The 25839-nt window shown below is 42.1% G+C and overlaps 1 protein-coding gene across 2 annotated transcripts in view; it reads right to left on the bottom strand.

Annotated features, from left to right (window-relative positions):
* Positions 1–1366: 1366 nt before the first annotated feature.
* Positions 1367–25839, bottom strand: part of LOC144692468 (phosducin-like) — a 44222-nt gene continuing 19749 nt past the window's right edge. Inside the window, exons 2-5 of one of the 2 annotated variants that reach the window (XM_078561371.1) lie at positions 24407–24594; positions 7570–7669; positions 6041–6198; positions 1367–2543 (exon numbers count right to left, since the gene is read on the bottom strand). In XM_078561371.1, the coding sequence (XP_078417497.1) occupies positions 2016–2543; positions 6041–6198; positions 7570–7642 (759 nt within the window). In that variant the 5' untranslated portion in view covers positions 7643–7669; positions 24407–24594 and the 3' untranslated portion in view covers positions 1367–2015. The remainder of the gene's footprint in view (positions 2544–6040; positions 6199–7569; positions 7670–24406; positions 24595–25839) is intronic. The other variant, XM_078561370.1, reaches the window with a different exon arrangement.

Below are 25839 nucleotides of genomic sequence, written 5' to 3' on the forward strand. Positions count from 1 at the left end.
GGTTCAGATGCTGATGGTACAGTGGACAATGCCAGGATACCAGACATTGACCTGCATGATGCGCTGAACATGGTTGCGCATCAGCTGTACATTGAGGGAGTTGAACCCTTTGCAGTTGTAGTACCTCTCTGAATTTAGATGTGGTGCCTGCAAAGCAATGTATGTGCAGTAATAGGCATCCTGCCCCATGGGGGAACCTGCTTTTCCAGGTGAAGTCACGTGCATGTTCCACTTGCACTTTTCTAGTGCAATGTATTCCCCTCTCTTCACATACAGTGCACTAGCCACCTCCCTTATTGAAGAGTGGACTGCGAGATATTGGAGATCTTCCAGCCGGGAAGGAGCCCAATGTGAAGTTGTTCATGGTCACAGTCACCTTTATGGTCACTGGCAATCCTCATCCCTCCCTGTTCAAAAGTTGGAGATCTGCCTGCAACTGGTGCCAGATTTTAGTGAAGCAGAGGGGTACACACTGTTCCTCATTGAAGATGAGGCAAGAGAATTGCTTCCTGAAGACCCTGGATGAATGTGGCCTTCTGGTGAAAATCCTTCTCCCTGTCTCCCTTCAAGAAATTGTCCTCTTGTGTGCTGCCTCTGTTTATTCTCCCTGTCATGTTGCAGGCTAAAGGGGAGCAAGTGCTGTGATCAGAACCTTAAAGTGAGAACCAGGACCTTCACCAGGTGCCACATGACTCCCTGTAGACTTCGGCAACTTTAAATAACAGTGCAAACTACCAAGCACTTCTACTAACTCAGCAACAACCAGTAGAAATAAATCAGCAATGATCTTGAAAGTAAGTGATGATCCCTTTAAATAGCACTGGTGGCATGTCCTTCCTGCTGCTGAACACATGGGAGTTTAAATGAGTGTGTTAGCTGGAGCACTGTGGTCAAAAATGGCACAGCTATAATCAAGTCAGTGTGTTACACACTAAGGTCACAATCTTGCCTATTCAGGATACTTCTGGCACATACTCCCAACACCCACACCAACGAGCTCACCAAGTGCAACGTGCATCCTAAGTGTGCACACAGAGTTCACACATCATTCTGGACCTGAAACGGCATATACAGCCCCAGAAATATGGGCGGCTACGCGTGAAAGTTTTGCAGCCCAGGACTTTAGGTCAAACTCTTATAACATTTGTAGTTTATCATTCACTGATCCCTGAATCTTTGCTGGTAGCATCTGTGCTAGTTATCAATTTAGAATAAGTAGGTCCTGCATAATCTTTTCACAGCAGCACACAGGGGAGTGTGGGCCGCCAAAAGCTCAAAATGCCTCTAAAAACAAAATGAGGGAGAGCAATGTATGTCACAATGTACAAGTGTAATGTGATGCCAAACTTATCTTAAGATCGGGGCTGCAGTTTGTCCATGGATGCAAAACCAGTTTAAGAATAGAATCCACAGGGGTACTGTGGCACTAGGACAAAAGTCATGATCTCAGGAATGGTAGCTGCCAGGACGAAGGAGCGAACTGTCTACTAGATTTTTCTTGTTTTTTTGCCAGTATATTTTAAAGGTTTTATAGCGAAATCTTAGTAGAAGTGGAGCTGAACTATTAGTCCAGATTTACTTACAAACATCTACCTATAGCTATGTATCCATGCTCTTGATGGCCAGGAAAAGTATTCCATGCCATGACACACCTAAACGTTAGCAGAACTACAGTAATTTCTCACCAGTATGCTGTGAAGGTTAAGTGTAGCAACGATATTTAAGACTCGATGTTCAACTGACGATATTCTCTTTTTCCCTTTATGAGGAGAATGAAAAGTGCATGCAGTATAAGTTAGTACCACTAGCACTACACATGTTTGTAAATCTAAATATGAAATCTACAAGTGAGATATAGAGGCAAAAACTTGGTAGCAAGCAAATAGCTGTTTCATTGTCCTCATTACATAATATTGAAACCCCAGAATACGATCAGTTGAGATCAGAGAGTGCTTAAGATTAATTTTTCCCCTATGAAACTATGAAATCTGAGTTGGGCTTTACTGTACTGGGATTTATTCAATATCTACATCGCTACCATCACTGGCGTTTTCACAAGCAGTGAATTCCCTTTCTGGCAAAAGGCCATATTCATTTAGAAAGGATTCAACATCCACCGCAAAAAATTCTTCACCCAGCTGCTCAGTGATGCGTATGAAGTTGCCTATCAGCTCGCCCGCCTTGTACACCAATAATGCTGGGAGGACATGATCAGAGAAGCGGTCACGAGCCCCGGTGTTGGAGGCCTTTATTTTACAGAACTTGACCAAGGGGTACTCCAAAGCAAGGCATGTTAAGCAATTAATCAGAGAATCGCAGCCCTTCACTCCATCTTCATAAATGTTCACCACCACGGTGGTTTTTTTCAATTCTTTTTCAATCACTTGCAAAAATTGCTCGCCGCTCTCTAGATCATAGACCACTCCAAACTGAGGCCCGAAGCTCAGCTGCTGATGCATTTCCTTCATACACTGTTTGCGGTATTTACGAAGGCAGGCTTCATCTTCCTTGCCCTGGATCATTTCGTATTCCTGCACACTCATCTGTATTTTGTGGTTTGAAAAAAATGGTTTTAAGGTTTGCAATTAGAACGTTAATTTATTGTGGGAAGACCAAGCACGTGTTCTTAATCATTTATTCTGAATTCCTTTTAAGGATTCTGTTCTTCAAGAACAAAAGGTGGATAAAATAATGTTTCTAACTGTTTTGGATTTGACTTGATCTATTAAAGAATGTGTTGCATGTTATTTCATAATTTTCCCTTAGCACAGTGTGCAGAATTGTAATCTTATATAGTAATATTGTACATTGTTGAGCAGCACCACTATGTCAATCACCACTTTGAAAAGGTGGACATGGACATTATGATTATTTCTTGCTTGTTAGTTATTGGTTTTTCCCTAATGTTAGTGCTGTAACTGTTTTTGCATTAGTTTCTGTGTTGATGAAAATTATAGCAGTGCTGTGATTATATCACGCCAATGTGTAAGGGAAATTCGGACATTATCCTTGATACTATTCACCATCTGCAAGGCACAGGTTAGGAGTGTGATGGAATACTCTCCACTTGCCTGGATGAGTGCAACTCCAACAACAATCAAGAAACTCGACATCATCCAGGACAAAGCAGCCCGCATGATTGGCACCCATCTTCTAACTTAAACATCCACACCCTCCACAACCAGCGCACAGTGGCAGCAGTGTGTACCATATACAAGATGCACTGCAGCAACTCACCAAACAACCTTTGACAGCACCTTGCAAACCTGTGACCTAGGGCAAGGGCAGCTGGTGCATGAAAACACCACTACCTGTAAGTTCCTCTCCAAGTCATAGTAGAGTTAGGGTCAAAGTCCTGGAACTCCCTAACAGCACTGTAGGAGTACGTAGAGCCAATGGGCTGCAGCAGTTCAAGGCGGCGGCTCACCACCACCTTGGCAAAGGCAATTAGGGATGGGCAACAAATACTGGCCTTGCCTGTGATGCCCACACCCCATGAAATTGATAAGAAAATCTTTGAAGGATGTTTCGTTTTCAGAGCTTTCTTAGTGCTCAGAATTGAGGGCTATTCTTTGCCAATTTTCTCGTCCTGACTCTGGATAAAGAGGCAGAAGCGAATTGATGAATATATTTATCACAATTCAGTTATCAAGAACATATTCTGTTGTTGATGAACTATAATCTGCTGGCCGTGAAATGTTTTTAGTATGAATGAATAACTGTGATGGGAGAGAGAACCTGAGAAACTGAATTGTACAAATGCCTCAATTTACGTGATCCTGTGAGACCAGGTTTCACAATGATGGGAACTAGATAGTCGGCTCTAACATTTGACATTTGGCAACCCAGCATATACTTTGATCACCTAGGTTACTCCAAACGCTAACCCAACCAATTGGCAGTTCACATGCTGATGAGCGTAACAGGCTTTAGTTAGTGGGTAAACACCAGAGAAAAATTAGAACCAAAATTTATAATCAGAAAGAGTGAAATGAGCCACAATTCTAGGGGTAGAGTTTCTATTTTGGGCCCAACTGGTGAATTAGGTATAAAATTGCCCCCAAAGTTGTGTCCATTTTGAAAAGTATTTTTTGCTTTGGGGTTCCACTCCAATTCATTAGCATTTCCAATGATTGCAAATCTGCCATGAACCAGCACAATCAGGCAGTGTTTTAAAACATAATTTTAAAAAAATAATTTTTCCTTTAAACAGAACTCCTTGGTATACTTAAAATGGCAACTTGGTGCAGTTTGGTTATTACAACTGAAAGTGTGTTTATCACAAAAAAATAAGCATTTTTAGTTAGTGTCAATCTACCACCTGTGAGTATCTCCATTTTAAGGCACTGAAAATGATTTTTAAAAAATATACAGTGCCATATGCTAGTTATATTAGGGCACAACAGTCAGTTCTTAGTAAATTAGAAGAAATTATATTCAAAATCTTTTAAAACATTCTAATTAGCTTCCCTTACACCCAAAAGAATCAGCTTAATTTTTAGAACCTCCTCAAATGAGCGCAGTTAGCAAAAACTCCCAATGATGATTAATTCATCCTGGGAACATGGACAGTTACCTGGACAGGGTCTTTGCCCAGTGCAATGCTTTTTAAAACCAGCACAAAAGATCATGGAAAGTTGATTTGCACTGAACATAATCTTTTGTGCTGGTTATACCAATTTCAGGTGACTATCACTGAGAAAACCAGCATAACCTTGTGGAAACTCCAGGGCACAGTGTTTATCTTTAGGTGGGAGATGCTTGAAATTAAGTTCAATTTTTGGTGTAAAATGAACAAGTTCACTCCAGATGAATTGCTCTTGTTTGTCTAGCTTTGTTACACTGGTGCTATTTTATTTGCTGATGCCTTGCTATTAAATCATAACTCAAAAATAAAACTGTATTACCTAGAATATACAGCACAAAAACAGGTCATTTGACCCAAACAGCCTGTACTGGTGTTCATTCTCCACACTGGCCTCCTCCCATGTTCTATCTGTTTCCCCTCTCCCTTTCAGTACATCTTTCTATTCTTCTTTTTGATCATGTATTCATCTAATCTCCTTTATATTCCATGATAAATAGATTTAATAATTTCTTTTTACTTTCCCGATTTTTTTTAGCTTCTCCCCTAAGTTCTTCATGTTCCCTATTGTCCTCCTTTCCTTTAGTAATTAAGTACTTTTTACATCCTTTTTTCTTTAGATTCAGTATTCTCTTTCATTTTTTATTCATCCAAGTTCACATAACTAGCTGGATTGTTTTTGGCTTTTACTGGAATACATTTCTCTAGAATGCTCAAAGGTTTCCCTTTGTTTTTCAAAATTTTCTTCCAGTCTATCTTCTTTAGTTTCCTCCTTTTTTCATCATTATATGCTCTTTTCCAATCTATTAGCTTAATCTTTATCCCACTATGTCAGTCTCGATCCTAATCTTGAACCTTACTATGTTGTGATCACTATTACCAAGATATTCCCCTACTCTTACCTCTCCCAGTTGTTCTGGTTCAATACAAGATCTTACAGTAATTCTTTTCTTGTTGAGTCTCTTAAGTACTGAGTTAAAAAGGAGCCCTGTCTACACTGTAAAAATGGGATGATTTCTTCTTTTGCTGCTTCTTCCTTCTTTATTGGGGTGGTTGAAATTTCCCATGATTATTATTCTGTGCCTATTTTTCACCTCTTGGATTTTCCTACATATTTCTTCCTTTGAATTCCCTTCCACTATTTAGTGGTCTATAGATATTCCTCCGGGTGTGATGGATCCCTTCTTATCTTTTAACTCAATCCATATGGATTTTGTATTTACGTTACTGTTAGTTACATCCTTTTTGCAACTTTCAGTGGCACAGCTCCTCCACTTCCCCTCCTTCCTTCCCTAAATGTGTTGTATCCTGCAATATTTAGTTGCTAATCTTTTCTCTATGCAGCCATGTTTCATCCATATCCTTTCCACAAATTATTGACTCCAGTTTATCTATTTTGATTTGAATACTGCGTACATTGCTGTATAAACAATTGTCTTGCCTGTTTTAGCTTACCTTACGACTGAATTTCTCATTTGTGCCTTGGTCTTTACTGAGAGATCGGTATGGTGATGACAGTTGCCTAAGGAGTTGCCTTTTGTTTGAAGGAGTGGTTTCTTGGTCCTCACTCTCCAGCTTAAACTTTCTCCAGTCATTTATTACCCCTTTTGGACCTGGAAGCACAATTATTGGTTGTAATGCTGCTCTTTCTATCCACGTGGACAGAACAGAGCGGCTAAATGATATAACTCCAACAAAAAATTACATCGGATTTTACAGCCCAGAAACAGGCCTTATGCTGTTTATTAGCAAGTTTATGCTAATGTTTAGGTTCCACATGCGCATCCTGCCACTTTACTTCAGCTCAACCTTTCAACATATTTTGCTATTTCTTTCTCTTGAACTTTTCTAAATATGTTCATTCGTTTTGTTTTAACCTGATGCATCTGTATTGATCTTGAATATCGATTATGTAAATCTTTTGTGCAGGACAGCACCAAAGGTTGAAGAGAGCAAGAATGAAAGTGAGATCAAGAAGTAAAGAGTAGGTGAAACTTGAAAGCTTGAGTATTAAAACCTGTAGATGCAGGGTGTCCAAACTATAGCCTGCAGGGCCACATGCTACCTCCTTGTCCTGCTAATCCAGTCTGCAAAGCCTCCGTGACTCGGTCCCTTTTTGCACTGGCACTTTTTTTGTCACTTGCTCCCTAGGTTTCAGCAAAAGATCAGAAGTCAAAGCTGCCTCTGATTGGTGGATAATTCCTGAATCTGAAGACCAAGGTTTGCTACTATTGACAGCTTGAGTTAGCTGTAAATTAACATAATTTTAAATCACTCAATAATACATAATTAAGAGATCAGCAAAAATAAAACAGTTTGAACATATGCTGTAGATTGTTAGAAGGAAGAAAAGACTCAGGGGCCAAGGAATGCCGCTATTTCGAGGTCCCGGGTAAAAAAACAACTTTTCTATTAATACTAGTATAAACATCTGGTTAGCAATGGAACTTTGGTTATGATCTAATATCATATAACAGCCTTTATGTTTTGCGTTTATAGCATGTTGGTTTATTTTCACATTCTTTAGATTTATGCCCATTTCAAATTTCTGACACTTATTCTTTAAAAAACAAAGGAGGTCATGTGAGAGTGCTTGATGAACAATAAACTGATGTTATCTTCATTCGTCCCCTGGGCACACGATGAATCTAGGTGAGTGAAAACATATTCTGGAACGTAACAAATCTATGACTTACATACACGAGTAGCCAGAAACATGGAAACCAAAAATTATCTTAAGTAAAAAAGTGTAAAGAAATCCCTTAAAATGTAACGTGCTTTCCCTAACTCCCTCCTTAGCTATCCTGAAACTAACCATAAGGAAATATGGAAGTGTGATTTTGCCAGTGATTTGCGCTTCTCTCCCTCAGGGGAACACTTTGCCCTGGTATACATAAGGAGCTCTAGGGCCTAAACACACTTCTTGATCGCTTTTTGGCATGATCTGTTAGTATACCAGCGTGCAGCACAATCAGTTTGATTACCTGTGTTTATAGCTGACATTTCAAGATTTGAATCAGTTTCCACATCTTCATCCCAGCTTTGTCCACGCTCCATTCTGGATAGGTATGTAATGAAATGTACCTGAAAATGTGATAACAGGAAAATAAGATGAGGTTTGGAATTTTAAAACAGAAATTACGTGTATGTGGGTGCAGTGTGGCAGATTGCAAATGATTACTTAAGGCAGTGAATTTTACAGGGTGGGTGTGTATTCCTCGCCCAACCCCACCCTCCAATGGAAAAGTCAGTAGGCGCAGCGCCAACTTTAAATCTGGCTGTTCTGCAATGATAATATGCTGGGGGCAGCCTCAGTGAGCTAAGAATGGAACTTCTGCGCTTCAGGGACAGGAAGGCCCTCCCCCCCCCCCTCAAGAGCTGCCGGCCAATCTGATTAGCCGGCAGCTCTTTTAGCCCCAGCAGCTCCAGGACGCAGAAGTGGCCACTACTGAGACTGCAAGAAGTCCCGAGAAGAATGAAAGATTGATACCGGACTACAAACTGAGGGTACCATCTTGGGCAGGTGCCCCATGGGCACAGGGGACCCCCAAAGGAGGTTCATCCCCTTACTGCCCGCCTTTCTCCTCACAATGAAACCTGTTGGACTACCTGCTTTCCTCAGCCACATGTATAATTGTGGCAGAGGTGGAATAAAGTCCTTATGTGGCCATTAGTTGTCCACTTAAGATCCTCAATAGGCCTGAATAGATCCTCTGGCAGGCTGCCTGCCGCCTTTCCCACCCCCCTGTAATTTGGGGTACAGGTCAGGAATGGAGGTGGGCTGCCCATCCACTTTATTTTGCTTGCCCCCTGCCTTCAAATGTATTCGAGGTTGAGGGAGGGCATGAAATTCACCCCATGGTTGCCTTATACATTCCAGATTTTGTTTGTGATTTAATGCTGTTGTTTGAACCTAAAAATATTTTATTTTTATAAAGCATCACAGAAAGTGGATGTCTTTAATAGTAGTTTTGGAATCCCAGTTCAGAGCATTGTGGGCCAGAATCCCCAAGATTAATTTGAACTTCCCCACCATCGTTTATGAAGATTTTCTAGTTCTTGGGCTGGCCTGAGATGGAACAATGTTTGGCAATACGATACGTTAAAAGAGCTAGTTCTGCCCTGCAGGCCTGCGAATGCAGAGACTTCTACAGCTTAGACAATCTTAGAATTTCATTGGAAGTGTTAAATGTGGTATTTGGAGCAGAATAAAGAACTTTACATCCTTTACTTCACTAATGTGTTTCACAGAAGGGAACCTGCCACTTCCACCAGTTCGGGCCTACACATGACTCTAGTCCCACACAGTACGGTTGATCCTTCATGTCGTCTGACATGGTCAACAAGCCATTCGGTTGTACAATCACTCTGAATTCAAGGAGGAGGCCTATTAACATCATCTCAGCACAACTAGGGACAAGAAATAAATGTGGTCTTGGCAGTAATTTTTATATCCTGAAAATTAATTTCAAAAATGGAAATAGTGAGTAAAGTCTTAATTTCAACATTGGACGCAGGAAAAGCTTCTACAATTACAAATGGAGCTTAGGAGAAACAAGAAAGAAAATTTCAAAAGAGCAATGACCATAGTAGGTGTAAAAAGCAAACTACCAGATTTTTGGGAGAATTAGTATGGGCTGAATTTTGCCGTCGGTGAGCAGGGGGCGGGGCCCGCTTGCCGACACGTAAAATGATGCAGGATGATGTCAGGCGGAACCCCCGACGTCATCCCGCCCCATTTAAATTTTCAGGAAGGTGGGGACGCAGCAAAATCAGCAGCGGGCCCGCCGACCTGTCAATGGCCAATTGAGGCTATTGACAGGATCAGTTATACAATTAAAGGACCTGCCCGTCCAACCTTATGGTTGGCGGGCAGGCCAGGAGCCCCGGCGGGCAATAGAAAAAACATGAAACCTCATCCACTGGCGGGATGAGGTTTCATGTCGGGTTTTTAAAAGTTTAATAAACTTATTATGTAAATTATGAACATGTCCCATCTCATGTGACATTGCCACATGAGGGGGACATGTTAGGAAATTTTTTTTCTTCTATTTTTCATATTTTTAAAAGTGTAAGTGATCTCCCTGAGGCAGCACTTTTGGGGAATCCCCCCCACCGGCACAGGAAGCGCATAGCGCTTCCCGCCGGACGTCACACTTGGCGGGCCTTAATTGGCCCACCCATGTAAAATGGCAGCAAGGCCCGCTTCTCCGGCGGGGATCGGCTCCCCGCCCACCGGAGATTGGGTCGGGCCCGCCCAGAAGGCAGAAAATTCTGCCCAATATGTTTGGCCCTTTGTGTTACTGATAAGCACACCAAACATTTGCAATATACTTAGTAGAATTACATAACATTTACTGCAGAGAAACAGGCCATTTGGTCTATACTGGTGTTTTATGTTCCACACAAGCCTCATCTCACCTTACTTCATCTAAGCCTATCAACATAATTTTCTACTACTTTTTCCCTTGTTTTACTAGTTTCCCCTTAAATATCCCTGTGCTATTCACCTCATATTCCGTGTAGTAGCAAGTTCCACATTCTAACCATTTTTCTCGGTGAAGAAATATCTCCTGAATTATCTACTTGATTTATTAGTGACCATCTTATATTTATCACTCTATTTTTAGATTGCGCCAAACATTTTCTGTATGTTAACCTCATCAAACTACTTCATAATGTTAAAGAGCTTTGCCAAGGCACCCCGCAGCTTTCTCCTTTCTGGAGAAAAGAGTCCCAGCCTTTACTGATTGATCAGTTACTCCATGCACTATCCAAAGTAACAGTGAGCCATGTGGACAGGAAACTTCCAGTTTCAATTCCTGTTCTGTGCAAGTGTTATTACTCAATAGAACCTTAGTTGATTCCCCCAAACATTCCCAAGCCAGGATTCCAATGCCTTATCCATATCCAGTCATTCCTGCTGGAAAGCTCACTTGCATTGATGCCAGTTGAAGGCAGAGTTGGCCTTAGCTGCGATACTCTCCATGGGCAAAGATTTGCCATCTTATCTCATAGAATGACCAATTGGGCAAGGCACCAGAGGTAGTCTACTGCCTAAAACTAACTCAGTGGATGCATGAGAATTTGCGAGTGGAATAAACATTCTACTTGCTTCATATTTGCCTGCTTTTGACAGACTATAAAATGTGTAATCAACATCTCTTGGAGATTTGAGCAAAAAATCTTGAGGCTATTTTGGTGTATTTCATGGATGTATAAATGAATATGCAACTTGGATCAGAACGTAACAATTGAATATACTATACACTGAAGCCAGCGCAAATTGAATATGGAAGTAGATGATGGTGTGGGATCATCTGTGTTGCTTCTGACAGACATTTGGGGTTATCTTAAAGTGATTGTAAATACTTCAACTCATGTAATGGGTCAAGACAAACAACTCTAAAATGAGAATATAATGTAAATGTACAAATATCAGGGGAAGCTTACAACCTGCGTTTCATGGATGACCAAGGAAGCTTGGGATTTACAAACATTTTTACTGGGTCTGATTCTTCCCCCCCCCCCCCACTTTGTTTAAATGATGTATTATAATTTTTACTGGGATTCAGATGTTTAATATTAGGGCAGCCATCTTGTACAAGATTCTTAACCAGGGGGTCTCACTACTCTCTAAGGTCCTCACCCTGTATTTGGTATTAACGACACAAAACAAACTATGGATATAATTTCCACTTTATGTGGAAAGCCTTTATTAACCCACCTACCAATAGTATATACTCACAACACCAGTAGTTTAGCAAGACCTGTGTGCTGGAGCTCATTCCCGGGTGGTCGGACTGCTGAATGAATTCTTCCACACAACTTCCAGTGACTGACCAAATTACACTTCCTGGTTGCAGCCCCAACGACCTTGGGAGTTGTGGCTTTATACCCCTTTCTGACCCTGGTCTCGCGGCATATAACGTAACGAATAAAATCGAGTTATCTGATTGGATTATCAATCCCACTCTGGCCCTGCAAAGACAACCTGCACATGGTCATTTCCTGCTTTCAGCAGGCGGGGTGTCTCCAGGTCCCTGCCAGCAATGGATGTGATTTCTGTACCTTGGTAAGGCAGGAGGAAAGCCATTCACACATACCCGAGAGACCATTGTCTAGTTCCGTTTCTGTGATCAGGGTGCCTGCAGATTAGCCACTGCCCCAGTGGCATGTCCTCTTATGCCTGTGTTTGTGTGCGTCCATATCCTTGTCCAGCCTTTATTTTTAAAAAAGTTCCATATAAGCCTCTGAGTTGATGTCTTCGGTCAAAAATCTTCTCTCTTTGTCTGATGTCCTCTGCACTCCATGTTCCTACCACCCGGCTCTGAGCTCAGGACGCTGGTCCACCTCACACGTGATTACATTTTGACACAAGTATAAAGATAATACGTAGTAAAAAGAAACAAAGGGAGGCCTTACAGCATCTCAGAAATACTCAAAATATCAAAATGCCTTACACCTGAAAGTGCAGAAGATGGTGGAGTAGTGGTAATGTTGTTGGATTTGTAATCTAGAGACCCAGGTACCTGGGGATATTCCTCCACTGGTGGAATTTAAATTCAATTAATAAATCTGGAATTATAAAGACTGTCTCAGTAATGGTGACCATGAAACTATCATTGACTGTTAGAAGGGAAGGAAATCTGTCATCCTGTGGCACACTTTTTTAATTCATTCATGGCTGGCTAGGCCAGCATTTATTGTCCATCCTTAACTGCCATGTTCAGAGGGCAGTTAAGAGCCAACCACATTGGTGTGGGTGAATCTGGAGTCACATGTAGGACAGCAGATTTCCTTCACTAAAGGGCATTAGTGAACCAGATGGGTTTTTACAACAATCAACAATGGCTTCATGGTCATCATTAGACTTTTAATTCTAGATATTTTATTGAATCCAAATCCACCATCTGCCAGTGGTGGGATTCAAACCCAGGTCCCCAGAGCATTACCGTGGGTTTCTGGATTACTAGCCCAGTGACAAGACTACTATGCCATCGCCTCCCCTAATGTGACATGTGACTCCAGACCCACAGCAATGTAGTTGGCTCTTAACTACCCTCTGAAATGGCCTAGCAAGCCACTCAGTTCAAGGGCATTTAGGGTTGGGCAACAAAAGCTGGCCTTACCACATCCCATGAAACAATAAATTTAAAAAAATAGCCTTGTCAAGGGATTTGTATAATAACATGATGATGAAAAGTCATAACCAAACTCTGGATCAATTCTGTTCCACAGGTAAACGAGACTCGACGCTGGCCTGTATCTTAATATCCATTGCTATTAGTAGCTCAAGCAGAATCCCGCACTATTAGGATAGATTATTTTATGCTACTGCATCAGCAAAAAGTACGCTGGAAAATTACTCGTTGACATCAGGTCAGGTCATTCAGTTATCTATTATCCTGGTATTAGGATAGATAGGCTTATACTAGTCAGGTTGTTATCTTCAATGCTGCCAGAATGTGTGTCACGCAAAGTTACTTTTGGGTACTAAAGCTTATAAGGATTTTGCAGCTTATGGTGTAGGCTCCAGAGTGAATGCACTGAATGCTAGTGGCACCTGAATGTCATGCCAGCTGCAGTATTGTTGCCAGTGCACGGTGTTATAATATGTGCTTTTCCTATGAATTCAGTGAGTTCACAATCTTGATCAGTCAATCAAAGGGAACAGATGAATTAGGAGCAGGAGTAGGCCATTCGGCCCTTTGAGCCTGCTCCGCCATTCAAGAAAATCATGGCTGATCTGAATGTAACCTCAACTCCACATTCCCACCTACCCCTGATAACCTTTCACCCTCTTGCTTATCACCAATCTATCTAGTCCTGCCTTAAAAATATTCAAAGGCTCTGCTTCCACTGCCTTTTGCGGATGGGAGTTCCAAGGACTCTAGACCCTCTGCGAGAAAAAATCTCTCCTTATCTCTGTCCTAAATGGGTGACCCCTTATTTTTAAATAGCGACCCCTAATTCTAGATTCCCCCATAAAAGGAAACATCCTCTCCACATCGACCCTTCAAGACCCCTCAGGATCTTATATATTTCAATCAAGTCACCTCCTACTTTTATAAACTCCAGCGGATACAAGCCTAGCCTGTCCCATGTTAGGAAATAGAGATAGTTTAAATAAATTATATTGGTATTTGTGGGTGCTAGGAATGAAATTTAGCTTTGAAGTTTGAGTTTGATTTGTATTTCTATATCTGTGTTAAGAATGGTCAAATGGAGTGTTAATTTCACTTTAAAAAGGTGCTTGCATTTCTAATGAGTTTTACAACCCCTAAAGAGAAGGTAAACATACAAGGGTGAAAGGATTGGACTGTTGCCTAACAACAGGGGCCCAGGGAGGCAGGTCCTTCCCAGCCACACGCAGAAGGAGAGAAACAGCAGTTGTTTTAGAAGCTGTTTGAGTGCAATTGGTTCTGAAAGTTGCTGCCAGGAGAGACTGGAGCAAAGGGGACAGATAGCCAGTTCCAAGCTAAAGAAAAACCCCAAAAATCCAGGGGAGTGGAAGAGGGAAATTCCAAAGAAGACCTACTAGCCAAAGGAAGGACAGGAACCCGGAAAAAATGTCCTGTTAAGTGAAGTTAAGAGTGAGGGGCAGAGAGAAAGGCTCCAAGCCTCAGATTTAAAGAGACAATAGCTGCAGAAAGCAGATTTAAAGTGAGAATAGCTTGCAAGAGGCAAGAAGGTTCAAAGAGACAACTGAGGGCCTGTAACTGTTTGCATTGGGCATGTAAAGCAGTGGTGTACTGTTGACGACTGAGTCAGAGAGACAGAGTACGTGGAAGACAGCTTGAATGCATGTGGTGACCCAGGAAACCCTGGAGGTGAACCCTGGCGGAAGGCGTCTGAGAGAAAGCGTCGGTTTGGGAGAAGATTCCAAGGTGAGGTCTTGGAGAGTGGAGAATGGAAACCCTCATGTGAAAGACGGAATTCAGTGAGACTGATTGGCTCATGGTGTGACAAGCGTCTGGGGGGAGCTGAGGAGAGATCCATAGCATCTAGTTGAGGTGGCATTTGTTACTTGATTTCAGATTGTGGTATGTCTGACCACGTGCCATAGATTTACATGTACTGTGTATTTACTGTGTACATTAGAGTATAAGATAGCTTTTGTAACTTCTGTTATCCTTACAAACCTGTAAACATCTGCAGAGGTATAGTTGTGGGTGAAGGAGTATTGTAATATAGTTCATCTTTCTTGTTGAATAAATGTTTTATTCTTTTGTTAAAAGTTCATCAGCTGACTCCTGTGCCTCTGTTAAGTGGCTACTCTCCATGTATCTAAACAAACAAAAGTTAGGATCTATCAAGCTGGGTTCCACTCTGGTATCAGGCTTGTCCAGGGGTAACCTCAGCTGGGATTGTAACATTCAACCTTTCCTCATCAGACTACCCATCCAATCCAGGTTTTAGTTTAGCAAACCTTCTCTGAACTGCTTCCAATCCATTTACATTCTTCCTTAAATAAGGAGACCAGTACTGTACATAATACTCCAGATATGGTCTCACCAATGCCCTGTATAACTGAATCATAACCTCCATACTTTTGTATTCAATTCCCCTCGAAATAAATTATAACATTCTATTAGCTTTCCTAATTACTGGCTGTACCTGCATACTAGCTTTTTGCAATTCATGCACTAGGACACCCAAATCACTCTACATCTTAGAGCTCTGCAAACTCACACCATTTAGATAATATGTTTTTTTTTTCATTCTTCCTGCCAAAATAAACAATTTCACATTTTCTGACATTATACTCCATTTGCTAGATCTTTACACACTTAGTTAACCTATCTTTATCTTATTGTAGCCTCCTTACATCCTCTTTACAATTTCCTATCCTACCCATCTTTGTATCATCAGCAAATTTAGCAACTGTACCTTCAATCCCTTCATCCAAGTCATTTATATAAATTGTAAAAAGTTGAGGCCCCAGCACCAATACCTATGTCACAGCACTCCTTACATTTTGCCAACCAGAAAAAGACCCATTTATGCATACCTTCTGTTTCCTTTTAGCCAGCCAATCTTCTACCTATGCCAATATGTTCCCCCCTACACCATGAGCTTTTTTTCCCGCAATAACCTTTGATGTGGCACCTTAACAAATACCTTCTGGAAATCTAAATACAGTACACCCACTGGTTCCCCTTTATCCACAGCATATGTTATTTCTTCAAAGAACTCCAATATATTGGTTAAATATGATTTCCTTTCACAAAACCACATTAACACTGCCTGATAGCCCTGATTTTTTCCAAATGCCCTGTTATAATGTCTTTAATAATAGCTCCTAACATTTTCCCTGTGACAGATGTTAGGCTAACTGGCCTGTAGTTTCCTGCTTTCTGTCTCCCTCCCCTTTTGAATAAAGGAGTTACATTCACTATTTTCCAATCTAATGGAACCTTTCCCAAATCTAGGGAATTTTGGAAAATTAAAATCAATGCCTGAACCATCTCACTAGCCACTGCTTTTAAGACCCTAGGATAAAGTCCATCAGGACCCAGGGACTTGTCAGCCCGTAGCTCCAACAATTTTCTCAGTACCACTTCCCCGGTGATTGTAATTTTCCTGAGTTCCTCTCTCCCTTCCATTTCCTGATTTACAGCTATTTCTGGGATGATACTTGTATCATGTACAGTGAAGACTGATGCAAGATACCAGTTCAATTCCTCTGCCATCCCCTTATTTTCCATTATTAATTCCCCAGACTCACATTATATAAGACCGTCGCTCATTTTCTTAATTTTTCTTTTTTAAATAGCTATAGAGGCTCTTACTATATAGCTAGCTAGCTTTCTCTCTGTTATAGAGTTGATCTTCCAGACTGCTTTTCTTAGTGAACATATTTAACTTTACTTACAAGACAGCGGCAGCAACTACACATGTGCATCAAACTTCATAACTAAAGAAGAACTCTCCAGTGGAGGTTTCCTGCATTGTTAACACATTGGTTTGCACAGATCATGTGATCTTACATCACAGTATTATTCTTAAAGCTACAGTCTACATTTCCCAAAACTATAATTACTAAATTTCTCCCCCTTTAATTTAACTTTTCCATACATTTTGCATTTACAAGGATATTTATCTCATGACATTACGATATTGACACAAGTCATGAAATTACAAGTTTAGTCCTTCAGGCGGTTTCCTGATCTATGTGGAACGTTGCAGCTCCATGACTTCAGATTCTTTTGTAGGAAACACATTCTCTGGAACCGCATTAACATCAGGTACCTCATTCCCGGGAGGCGTCATCCAGCTCCAGTTGCTGATAGGCGTGACTCGTGTCAAGCTTTCTGTACGTTGTCCCTCTTGCTAGTTTGGTGTATAGGTCTTCAACCTTGGGAATAGGGTACCTGTCCAGTTTGGCTGCTTTATCGTCCCCACAGATCCAGATGGTCTGGCCTGGCTTAAGGACTGGGACTATGGGTGCTTCCCACTCTGAGAATGAACCGCTTTTATGACACCCAGCCTCTCTAGCCGGTTCAGCTCAGCGTCAACCTTCTCTCTCAGGGCACATGGCACCGGTCTTGCTTTCAAGAAGTAAGGGGTTGCTTCTGGGTCCATGTAAATCTTGGCCTGTGGGCCTTGGATTTTTCCCAGTTCATCCTTGAAGACAGCGTCATATTGTTTCAGCAGCTCTGTTGGTCTGCCTGCTCTCAACTGGAAGATTTTGGACCAGTTTAATTTAATCTCCTTTAACCAATCACACCCTAGAAGGCTTGACCCTTCATCTTCTACCACCATCACTGGTAGCTGTGCTGATTGGTGTCTATAATGAACAGTTGCTCTGGTGATACCTTTTACTTGGATTCCTTTTCCTGTGTACGTTTTCAACTTGGCAGATGTTTGTTCCAAATTTAATTGTTGAGCACCTTTATTTAAATATCTGAAAGTGTGTTCTCCTATTACAGTGGTAGAAGCACCTGTGTCTACTTCCATTTTTAATGGTTTACCATTCACTTGCTCTGTAACAAATATTGGCTCTGCCTTCCCAACTTTCATGTTGAATAATGACTTAATTGGACTTCATTTGTTGTTTGGAGGCCTGTTTAAGTCTCACTCTGCACTGTCCGCTTCTGTGACAAAAATAACATTCTACTTTTTAAAATTGCCAATCACTATAAGAATGATTGTTTCCACATCGATGAAAATTATTTTCCGGTTTAATTGCTAAGCTGTTTCGTTTTTCAGTTAGCGGTGGCTGTTTCCTTCTTTGCAGCGGAGTCCCGGCTCTTTGCATCACTTTCGGCTGACTGTTCCCACCCGACTAGGAGCACAGTGCCATTTTGCGCCCCTTGAATTGCTTGTGAATCCTTTTTAGTGCTTTCCATCGCCAGCGTTATCTCTGATGCTTTCTTAAAATCAAGATTCACTTCAGCCAGCAATCTTCGCTGAATAGTGTCTTCCTGCACACCACATACTAAACGATCTCTGAGCATGTCATTCAGGGTTTCACTGAAATCACAATATTCCTTTAGTTGTTTTAATTTCACTAAGTAGGTAGCAATTGTTTCTCCCGGGACTCTATTCCGTGAATTGAACCTGAACCTCTGCATTGTGACTGAGGGCTTGGGTTGAAAATCTTCCTTAATGAGGTCTATTAATTCACTGAAAGTCTTCGAATCTGGGGTACTAGGGGTCATCAAGCTTCAAATTAAACTGTAGGTTTTTCTCCCACAAATACCCAGGAGAATCGCTCTCTTCTTTTCCTCCCCCGTGATTTTGTTTGCTTGGAAGAAAAACAAAACATCCTATATATTAAGACCAATCATCTGTGGTTGGATCAAACGGATCGAGTCTGCTAAACTATGGAATTTTGTATGAGTATATCTTCTTTTCTTTCTAATGAGCTTAGATACTCACAATGGCTGGGCAAGGTACAGCACCAAATCTGATTTATCCTCATTGTCAGCTTGTTATAGAGTTGATCTTTCAGAATACTTTTTTGGTGGACACATTTAACTTTGTTTACAAGACAGCAGTAGCAACTACAATCCGCATCAAACTCTATAACTAAAGAAGAACTCTCCTGTAGAGGTTCCCTGCGCTGCTAACACATTGGTTTGCACAGATCATGTGATCATACATCACAGGATTATTCTTAAAGTTACAGTCCTACATTTCCCAAAACTGTAATTGCTACATTCTCATATTCTGATTTTTCCTTCCTTATCAATTTTTTGACTATTCTTTGCTCTTGTATATATTCTGTTCAATCTTCTGACCTGCCATCATGTATGCTGCCATCATGCCAATGGAGAGTGCAAAAGGGCATGCCAGGAGCAGCACCAGGCATACCAACAAATGAGGTTGTCAACCTGGTGAAGCTACAACACAGGACTACTTGTGGGCCAAACAGCATAAGCAGCAAGTGATAGCCAGAGCTAAGAGATTCCACAACCAAGGATCAGGTCTGAGCTCTGCAGTCCTGCCACATCTAGTCCTGAATGGTGGTGGACAAGTAAACAACTCACTGGAGGAGGAGGCTCCACAAATATCCCCATCCTCAATGATAGGAGAGCCCGTCACATCAGTGCAAAAGATAAGGCTGAAGCTTTCGCAATCATATTCAGCCAGAAATGCCAAGTGGAGGATCCATCCAGGCCTCCTCTGGAGGTCCGTATCATCACAGATGCCAGTCTCCAGCCAATTCGATTCACTCCACATGATATCACAGCTGAAGGCACTAGGCATAGCAAAGGCTATGGGCCCTGACAAATTCTGACAATTGTACTGAAGACTTGTGCTCCAGAACTTGTGTGCCTCTAGCCAAGCTGTTCCAGTACAGGTACAGCACTGGCATCTACCCGGCTATGTGGAAAATTGCCCAGCTATGCCCTGTACACAAAAAGCAGGGCAAATCCAACCCTGCCAATTACCACCCCATCAGCCTACTCTCGATTATCAGTAAAGTGATGAAAGGGGTCATTAACAGTGTTATCAAGCAGCACTTGCTTAGCAATTACCTGCTCGCTGACGCTCAGTTTGGGTTCTGCCAGGGCCACTCAGCTCTGACCTCATGGTTCAAATGTGAACAAAAGAGCTGAACTTCAGATGTGAAGTGTGGATGACTGCCCTTGACATCAGGGCCGCATTTGACCGAGTGTGGCATCAAGGAGCCCCAGCAAAACTGGAGTCAATGGGAATCAGGGGGGAAATGGTCCACTGGTTGGAGTCATACCTAGCACAAAGGAAGATCGTTGTTGTTGGAGGTCAGTCATCTCAGCTCCAGGACATCACTGCAGGAGTTCCTCAGGGTAGTGTCCTAGGTCCAACCATCTTCAGCTGCTTCAGCAATGACCTTCCTTCCATCATAAGGTCAGAAGTGGGGATGTTCGCTGATGGTTGCACAATGTTCAGCACCACTCACGATTCCTCAGATACTGAAGCAGTCCATGTCCAAATGCAGCAAGACCAGAACAATATCCAGGCTTAGGCTGACAAGTGGCAACTAACATTCGCACCATGCAAGTACCAGGCAATGACCATCTCCAACGAGAGAGAATCCAACCATCGCCCCTTGACATTCAATGGCATTACCATCACTGAATCCCCCATTATCAACATCCTGGGGGTTACTACTGACCAAAAACTGATCTGGACTACCCATATAAATACTGTGGCTAAAGAGAGGTCAGAGGCTAGGAATATTGCATAGATTAATTCACCCCCTGACTCTCAAAAGGCTGTCCACCATCTACAAGGCACAAGTCAGGAGTGTGATGCAATACTCTCCTCTTCCCTGGATGAGTGCAGCTCCAACAACGCTCAAGAAGCTTGACACCATCCAGGATAATGCAGCCCACTTGATTGGCATCCCATTCTCAAACATTCACTCTCTCCACCAACGACGCACAATTGCAGCCTTGTGTACTATCTACAAGATGCATTGCAGGAACTCACCAAGCCTCCTTAGACTGCATCTTCTAAACCCACGACCACTACCATCTAGAAGGACAAGGACAGCAAACACACCATCTGCAAGTTCCCCTCCAAGCCACTCACCACCCTGACTTGGAAATATATTGCCATTCCTTCACTGTTGCTGGGTCAAAATCCTGGAACTCCCTCCCTAACAGCACTGTGGGTGTACCTAAACCACATGGAATGCAGCGGTTCAAGGCAGCTCACCACCACCTTCTCAAGGGCAATTAGGGATGGACAATAAATGTTGGCCTAGCTAGCATCACCTACATCCCATCAATGAATTAAAAAATACTGCCAAGCATACTGTTAAAGGTCTTACTTTATACCACCATGTATGCATTCCTCCAAAGCAGGTTTGGGCACATACTGATGTGCAAGTGCCACTATCACTAAAGTTATCGTTTTTTTGCTAATCTGAGAGCAAGCATTAGACAGGAGTATAACTCTGGTTTGCTTACAATAATACCAATTTGGGACAGATTAGAAAACATGCAAAAACTAGTAACAGTGGTCAGACATGGAATGCTTTTTCTCAAATAATTATTGAGACAGACTATAACTTTATTTAAAAGGGACTTGGATAAGTATTTGAACATGAAGACTAAAAAAAGGAGGCAGGGAAATGTATTGGGCAGATGCAGTTGAAGAGCAAGTACTGACATTGGCCTTCTGTGCTGCTATTTCTACAAGTGATGGTGTAGTTTTGCGATCCACAAATAACACTGAACTATACTGTCAAGTTTTTTATGCTCAAGGCATAGTTTAATTCACTGAGCTTGTTTATTCCAGCCACACGTTTTACAAAAGTAATAATGCATTTGTGTGTGCCTGCAGTTTACTTTTGTAAAGTCTTATTCATGAATCATTGAATTACAATTTAGAGATAAACTATTTAATCAGTTCATCAGATGTATATTTCAATGAACTAATGCCACCCATTATAACAATCATGAGTCAAATTTAAGTTAAAGTGTTTTGTAATGTCATGGAGGCTGCCATTGAAATGAAAACTGCGTTGCTTGTTCAAACTGCTTCCCCAAGCTGGGGTCACAGCCTCAGAATAAAGGGTTGTGAATCGTTGGGATTCTCTACCTCAGAGTGCTATGGATGCTCAGTTGTTGAGTATATTCAAGAAAGCAATAGATTTTTTGATACTAAGGGAATTAAGCTATATGGGGATCATGCAGGAAGGTGGAGTTGAATGAGGAAGCAGGTTCAAAGGGCCTAATGGCCTACTCTAGCTTCTATTTCTTACCTTATATATTGGTCACCTGTAAGCAAGCAGTAATTTGAATTTAAAATAATTTAAGGAAAGCATTTCTGAGCATGTCACATGTCTCCAAATTCAGAAAAAAAATAACCCTAGGGAAGATGAATGATAAGTGTATTTAGGAGTCTTTTAAAATCAGGGGGGAGGAGACAGCAAAATGTGGAGGGGGGGTGGTGGTGGTGTATGGGGAGCAGTCTCCAGAGAGCACGTGAATTGCAGTCAGAAGATGGTGGAGGAAAGAGTGAATGAGTAGCAATCCGGTAGCACAGGAGGTGGTGTCTAGCGAATAAGAGCTGGATAAGATATTTGTGGTGAGGGAGATTCAAGGGGCATAAGCAGGGTATGTTCAATTGGTGGAAGAAAGCGATCTGTGGAATAGGTGAGATGTGCAGTGAGAAGCTTAGCTCAAGGTCAAACCACCTTGGAACTTGATGAAATCCAAGTCAGAAGGATCTAGATGCTGGTGGGCGGCAAAATGGAAGGTTCCAGTTATGCCAATGTTGAACTGAAAGAAATTTCTCATCCAAGACTTGCTATTGAACTGGCAGCAGCAAAGTGATGTGATAGCTAGGTTAAAGTGGAAAGGTAGAGTTGGTTATCTCCATAGCTTGTAGTGCTTGGGATGAGTATGAGGGGACTTGGGGTGTAGCCCTGGGGTACTTTTTTTATTCTTTCACAGGATATGGGCGTTGCTGCTAAGGCTAATATTTGTTTTCCATACCTAATTGCACTTGAATGAATGACTTGTTAGGCCATTTCAGAGGGCAGTTAAGAGTCAATCACATTATTATGGGTCTCGAGTCACATGTAGGCCAAACCAGATTAGAATAGCAGATTTCCTTCCCTAAAGTGAATCAGAATTTACGACAATCAATGATTATTTCTACTACCATTACTGAGACTAGCTTTCAATTGCAGATTTTATTTATTGAATTTAAATTCCTCCAGCTGCTATGGTGGGATTTAAACCCATGACCTTAGTACATTATCCTTGGCCACTGGAACACTAGCACAGTGACATTACAACTACTCCACCATCTCCCTATTACCTCTGATATTACTTTGCAAGTGCAGGAGGACCAATGTTTAGGGGAGTGAAGTGACTGTATTGGAAGAGATATGGCTGGTGTCTGGGTTACAGACACCAAAGGAGGTGCAGTGGAGTCAAATGGTCAACCATGTCAAATGTAGATGATGGGCCTCACACTGGCCCCACACTCTCCTTTCACCCCACCCTAGTTATTGTGCTGACAGAGTTTAACGTGCAGTTCAATTTATGGTTGTCATGGAAAAGAACAAAGACAGACCAAGAGTAAAAGTTATTAATTGGGGACAGGCCAATTTAATCAGCTGTGATGTGATTTAGCAAAATTGAACTGAGATGAGTAGGGGGAAAGACAGAGGGCCAGATTTTTTCGTTGATGGAGACTCTCTCCTCTTCATCGTGGGGAAAATGGCTGAAAATTTTAAGACCCCACCCCAAACACAGCACTTCCTTTTTTTGTGGGAGCAGGACTGACTGGATTCGGACCAGGGTTTGCGCATGCACAGTTTATGGGGGCAGCTGCCCATTTAAATGACCAGTTGCCTCCACTGAAGCGGGATTTTGGTAGGCTAGGAGTGTGAAACCCAGAGTGTGCAAATTATACCAGGTAAGAACTGGTTTGAACTTGGTAAATTTGTTTGGATAGCCAGGGTAACCCTTTGGATATGGTCCTAGGACACCTTTGGGAGAGGTCAGGAACCCTTTGAGGTTGTTGCATAAACTCATTGCAACTATCAAAGAACTGTCAAAGCTGTTAATAAACTGTCAAAGCTGTCAAGGAACTATCAGAACTGTCAAATCTGTCAAGGAGCTGTCAAAGGATACTAGGTGAGTTGGCAAGAGGGGGTTAAGAGCAAAGGGTGATGAGTAGGGGTCATGGGTGGCATGAATTGATACTAAGTTGGCATGGGGCTATATAGGGCCATGGGGGGAAAAGGGGTATTAGAGGCCATGGGAGGTGGGTAGAGGGGCATAGGGGTTATGAGGGGACTTGGGAGTGGGTAGAGAAGCATGGGTTGGCATAGAGGGTATGAGGGGCCATAGGAGGGTGGTGGGGGACATTAGGTGACATAGGTTGGCATGGATGGGATATATGGTGAGAGGAGTGGGGGATGAGGCTGGAGGGCTGTTTTTTGTTTTATTGTTTTTAAAATTTGAATCAACAAAGTGCCAGAGCACTGAGGCCGGCCTTCTGCCCAGCCCATCTCCACACCTGACAGCTTCGCACTCGTTCCGGGCATGGCGGGCCTGAATTTTAATCCAGCCTGCCCCGCCAGAACCAAAATCCCAACTGCAGGCTGCCATTTTTAAAGGTTGAGTTCGCAGAGCTGGTAATTCTCCCATCTCTGTGCACCCGACCTGGGAGCGAAACCTGTGCCAGAGTTTCAGATTTCCACTACACTTTTGATGGAAAACAATCCTTTTAATTATGCTTCTAACAGGCCTAGCTCTAATTTTAAGACCAGCCCCATCAGAGGAATTCAGAATCCCTTTATCATTTCAACACCTTGAGGAAAACACCCCACAATCGTCTAAACTCAAGAATACCAGCAACCTGTCCTCACAATGTAACCCTTTTAGTCCTGGTATTGATGAATCTCTGCTGCACCACGTTGAAATGCCAATATATATTTCCTGAGGTGCAGGAATTGAATTGCAAAATTGAAGGCAGTATTCCAGGCGGGGTCTGACCAAGGCTCTATCCAACTAAAGTATCACTTCTTCAGTTTTTTATTTCAGTACCTTTGAGATAAAGACGAATATTCCATTAGCCTTTTAGATTATTTTTGAACCTGTCTTCTAGCTCTCAACTCCTATTCCAACACACTCCTGGCTGGTCTTCTAAATTCTACCCTCTGTAAACTTGAGGCCATCCAATACCCTGCTGCCCATGTCTTAACTCACATCAATTCCTCTTTTCCCATCACCCCAATACTCGATGACTTACATTGGCTCCCAGTCAAGCAACATCTTGATTTTAAAATCCTCATCCTTGTTTTCAAGCCCCTCCGCGGCCTTGTTCCTCCCGATCTCTGTAATCTCCTCCAACCCCACTACCTCCACGATATCTGCACTCTTCTAATTCTGGCCTCTTATGCGTTCCCAGTTACATTTGCTCCTCCATTGGTGGTCGTGCCTTCAGTCGCCAAGGCCAAAGCCCTGGAAATCCCCCCCGCCCCGCCCCCACCTCTCTGCCTCTCTACTTTACTTCTCTCCTTTCAGACACTCCTTAAAACTTACCTCTTCGACCCAGCTTTTGGTCACCTGACTTAATATCTCCTAATGTGTCTCGGTCTCTTACTTAGTTTTATAGTGCTCCAGAGAAGTGCCTTGAGGCGTTTCATTACTTTAAAGGTGCTATCTAAATATAAGTTGTTGTTTTGGTGCTTTGTGTGCATGGATACTTGAATCCCTTTGCTCGTGCACAGCTTCTAATGTCTCACTGTTAGGAGCATTTTCCAATTTGCCTTTCTCTGAACCAAATTGGATGACCTCACGCCTTCCTACATTGAACTCCATCTGCTGTAGTTTTGCCCATTTGTGTATATTGTCTCCCCTTGTAACTTCCTGCTCTCATCTATACAATTTACTATGCTTTCTAACTTAGTGCCATCTGGAAACTTGGATATACTCGGTATAAAGAAGAATGTGTTCTGACATTTTAATTTTCATGGACCTCCTGATTTGAAGGCGTCCTTGGCACCTTCACACATTCACACATTTGTCATGCATGTGCAGTTTTCCCTGTCAGTTGGGTTATTAGTGATTAATAATCTACAGTACACAAACCATACAGAATATGCCATTAAGTAATTGAATATAGGTTTCTTAACAGCCCACATATGGGTAAGTGCCCTCTGCAGTTGTGGTGTCACCAGATATAGCCTTTAAATTTACTTCTCACAATTTTGAACCTGTGCTCTCTTGTCCTGCAGTCTTTCTGTATCTGGAACTATTGTTCATGGCTTTATTTTCCATATCTTGTTA

Source organism: Cetorhinus maximus, chromosome 17, assembly GCF_964194155.1.
Source record: "Cetorhinus maximus chromosome 17, sCetMax3.hap1.1, whole genome shotgun sequence".
Lineage (NCBI taxonomy): Eukaryota > Metazoa > Chordata > Chondrichthyes > Lamniformes > Cetorhinidae > Cetorhinus > Cetorhinus maximus.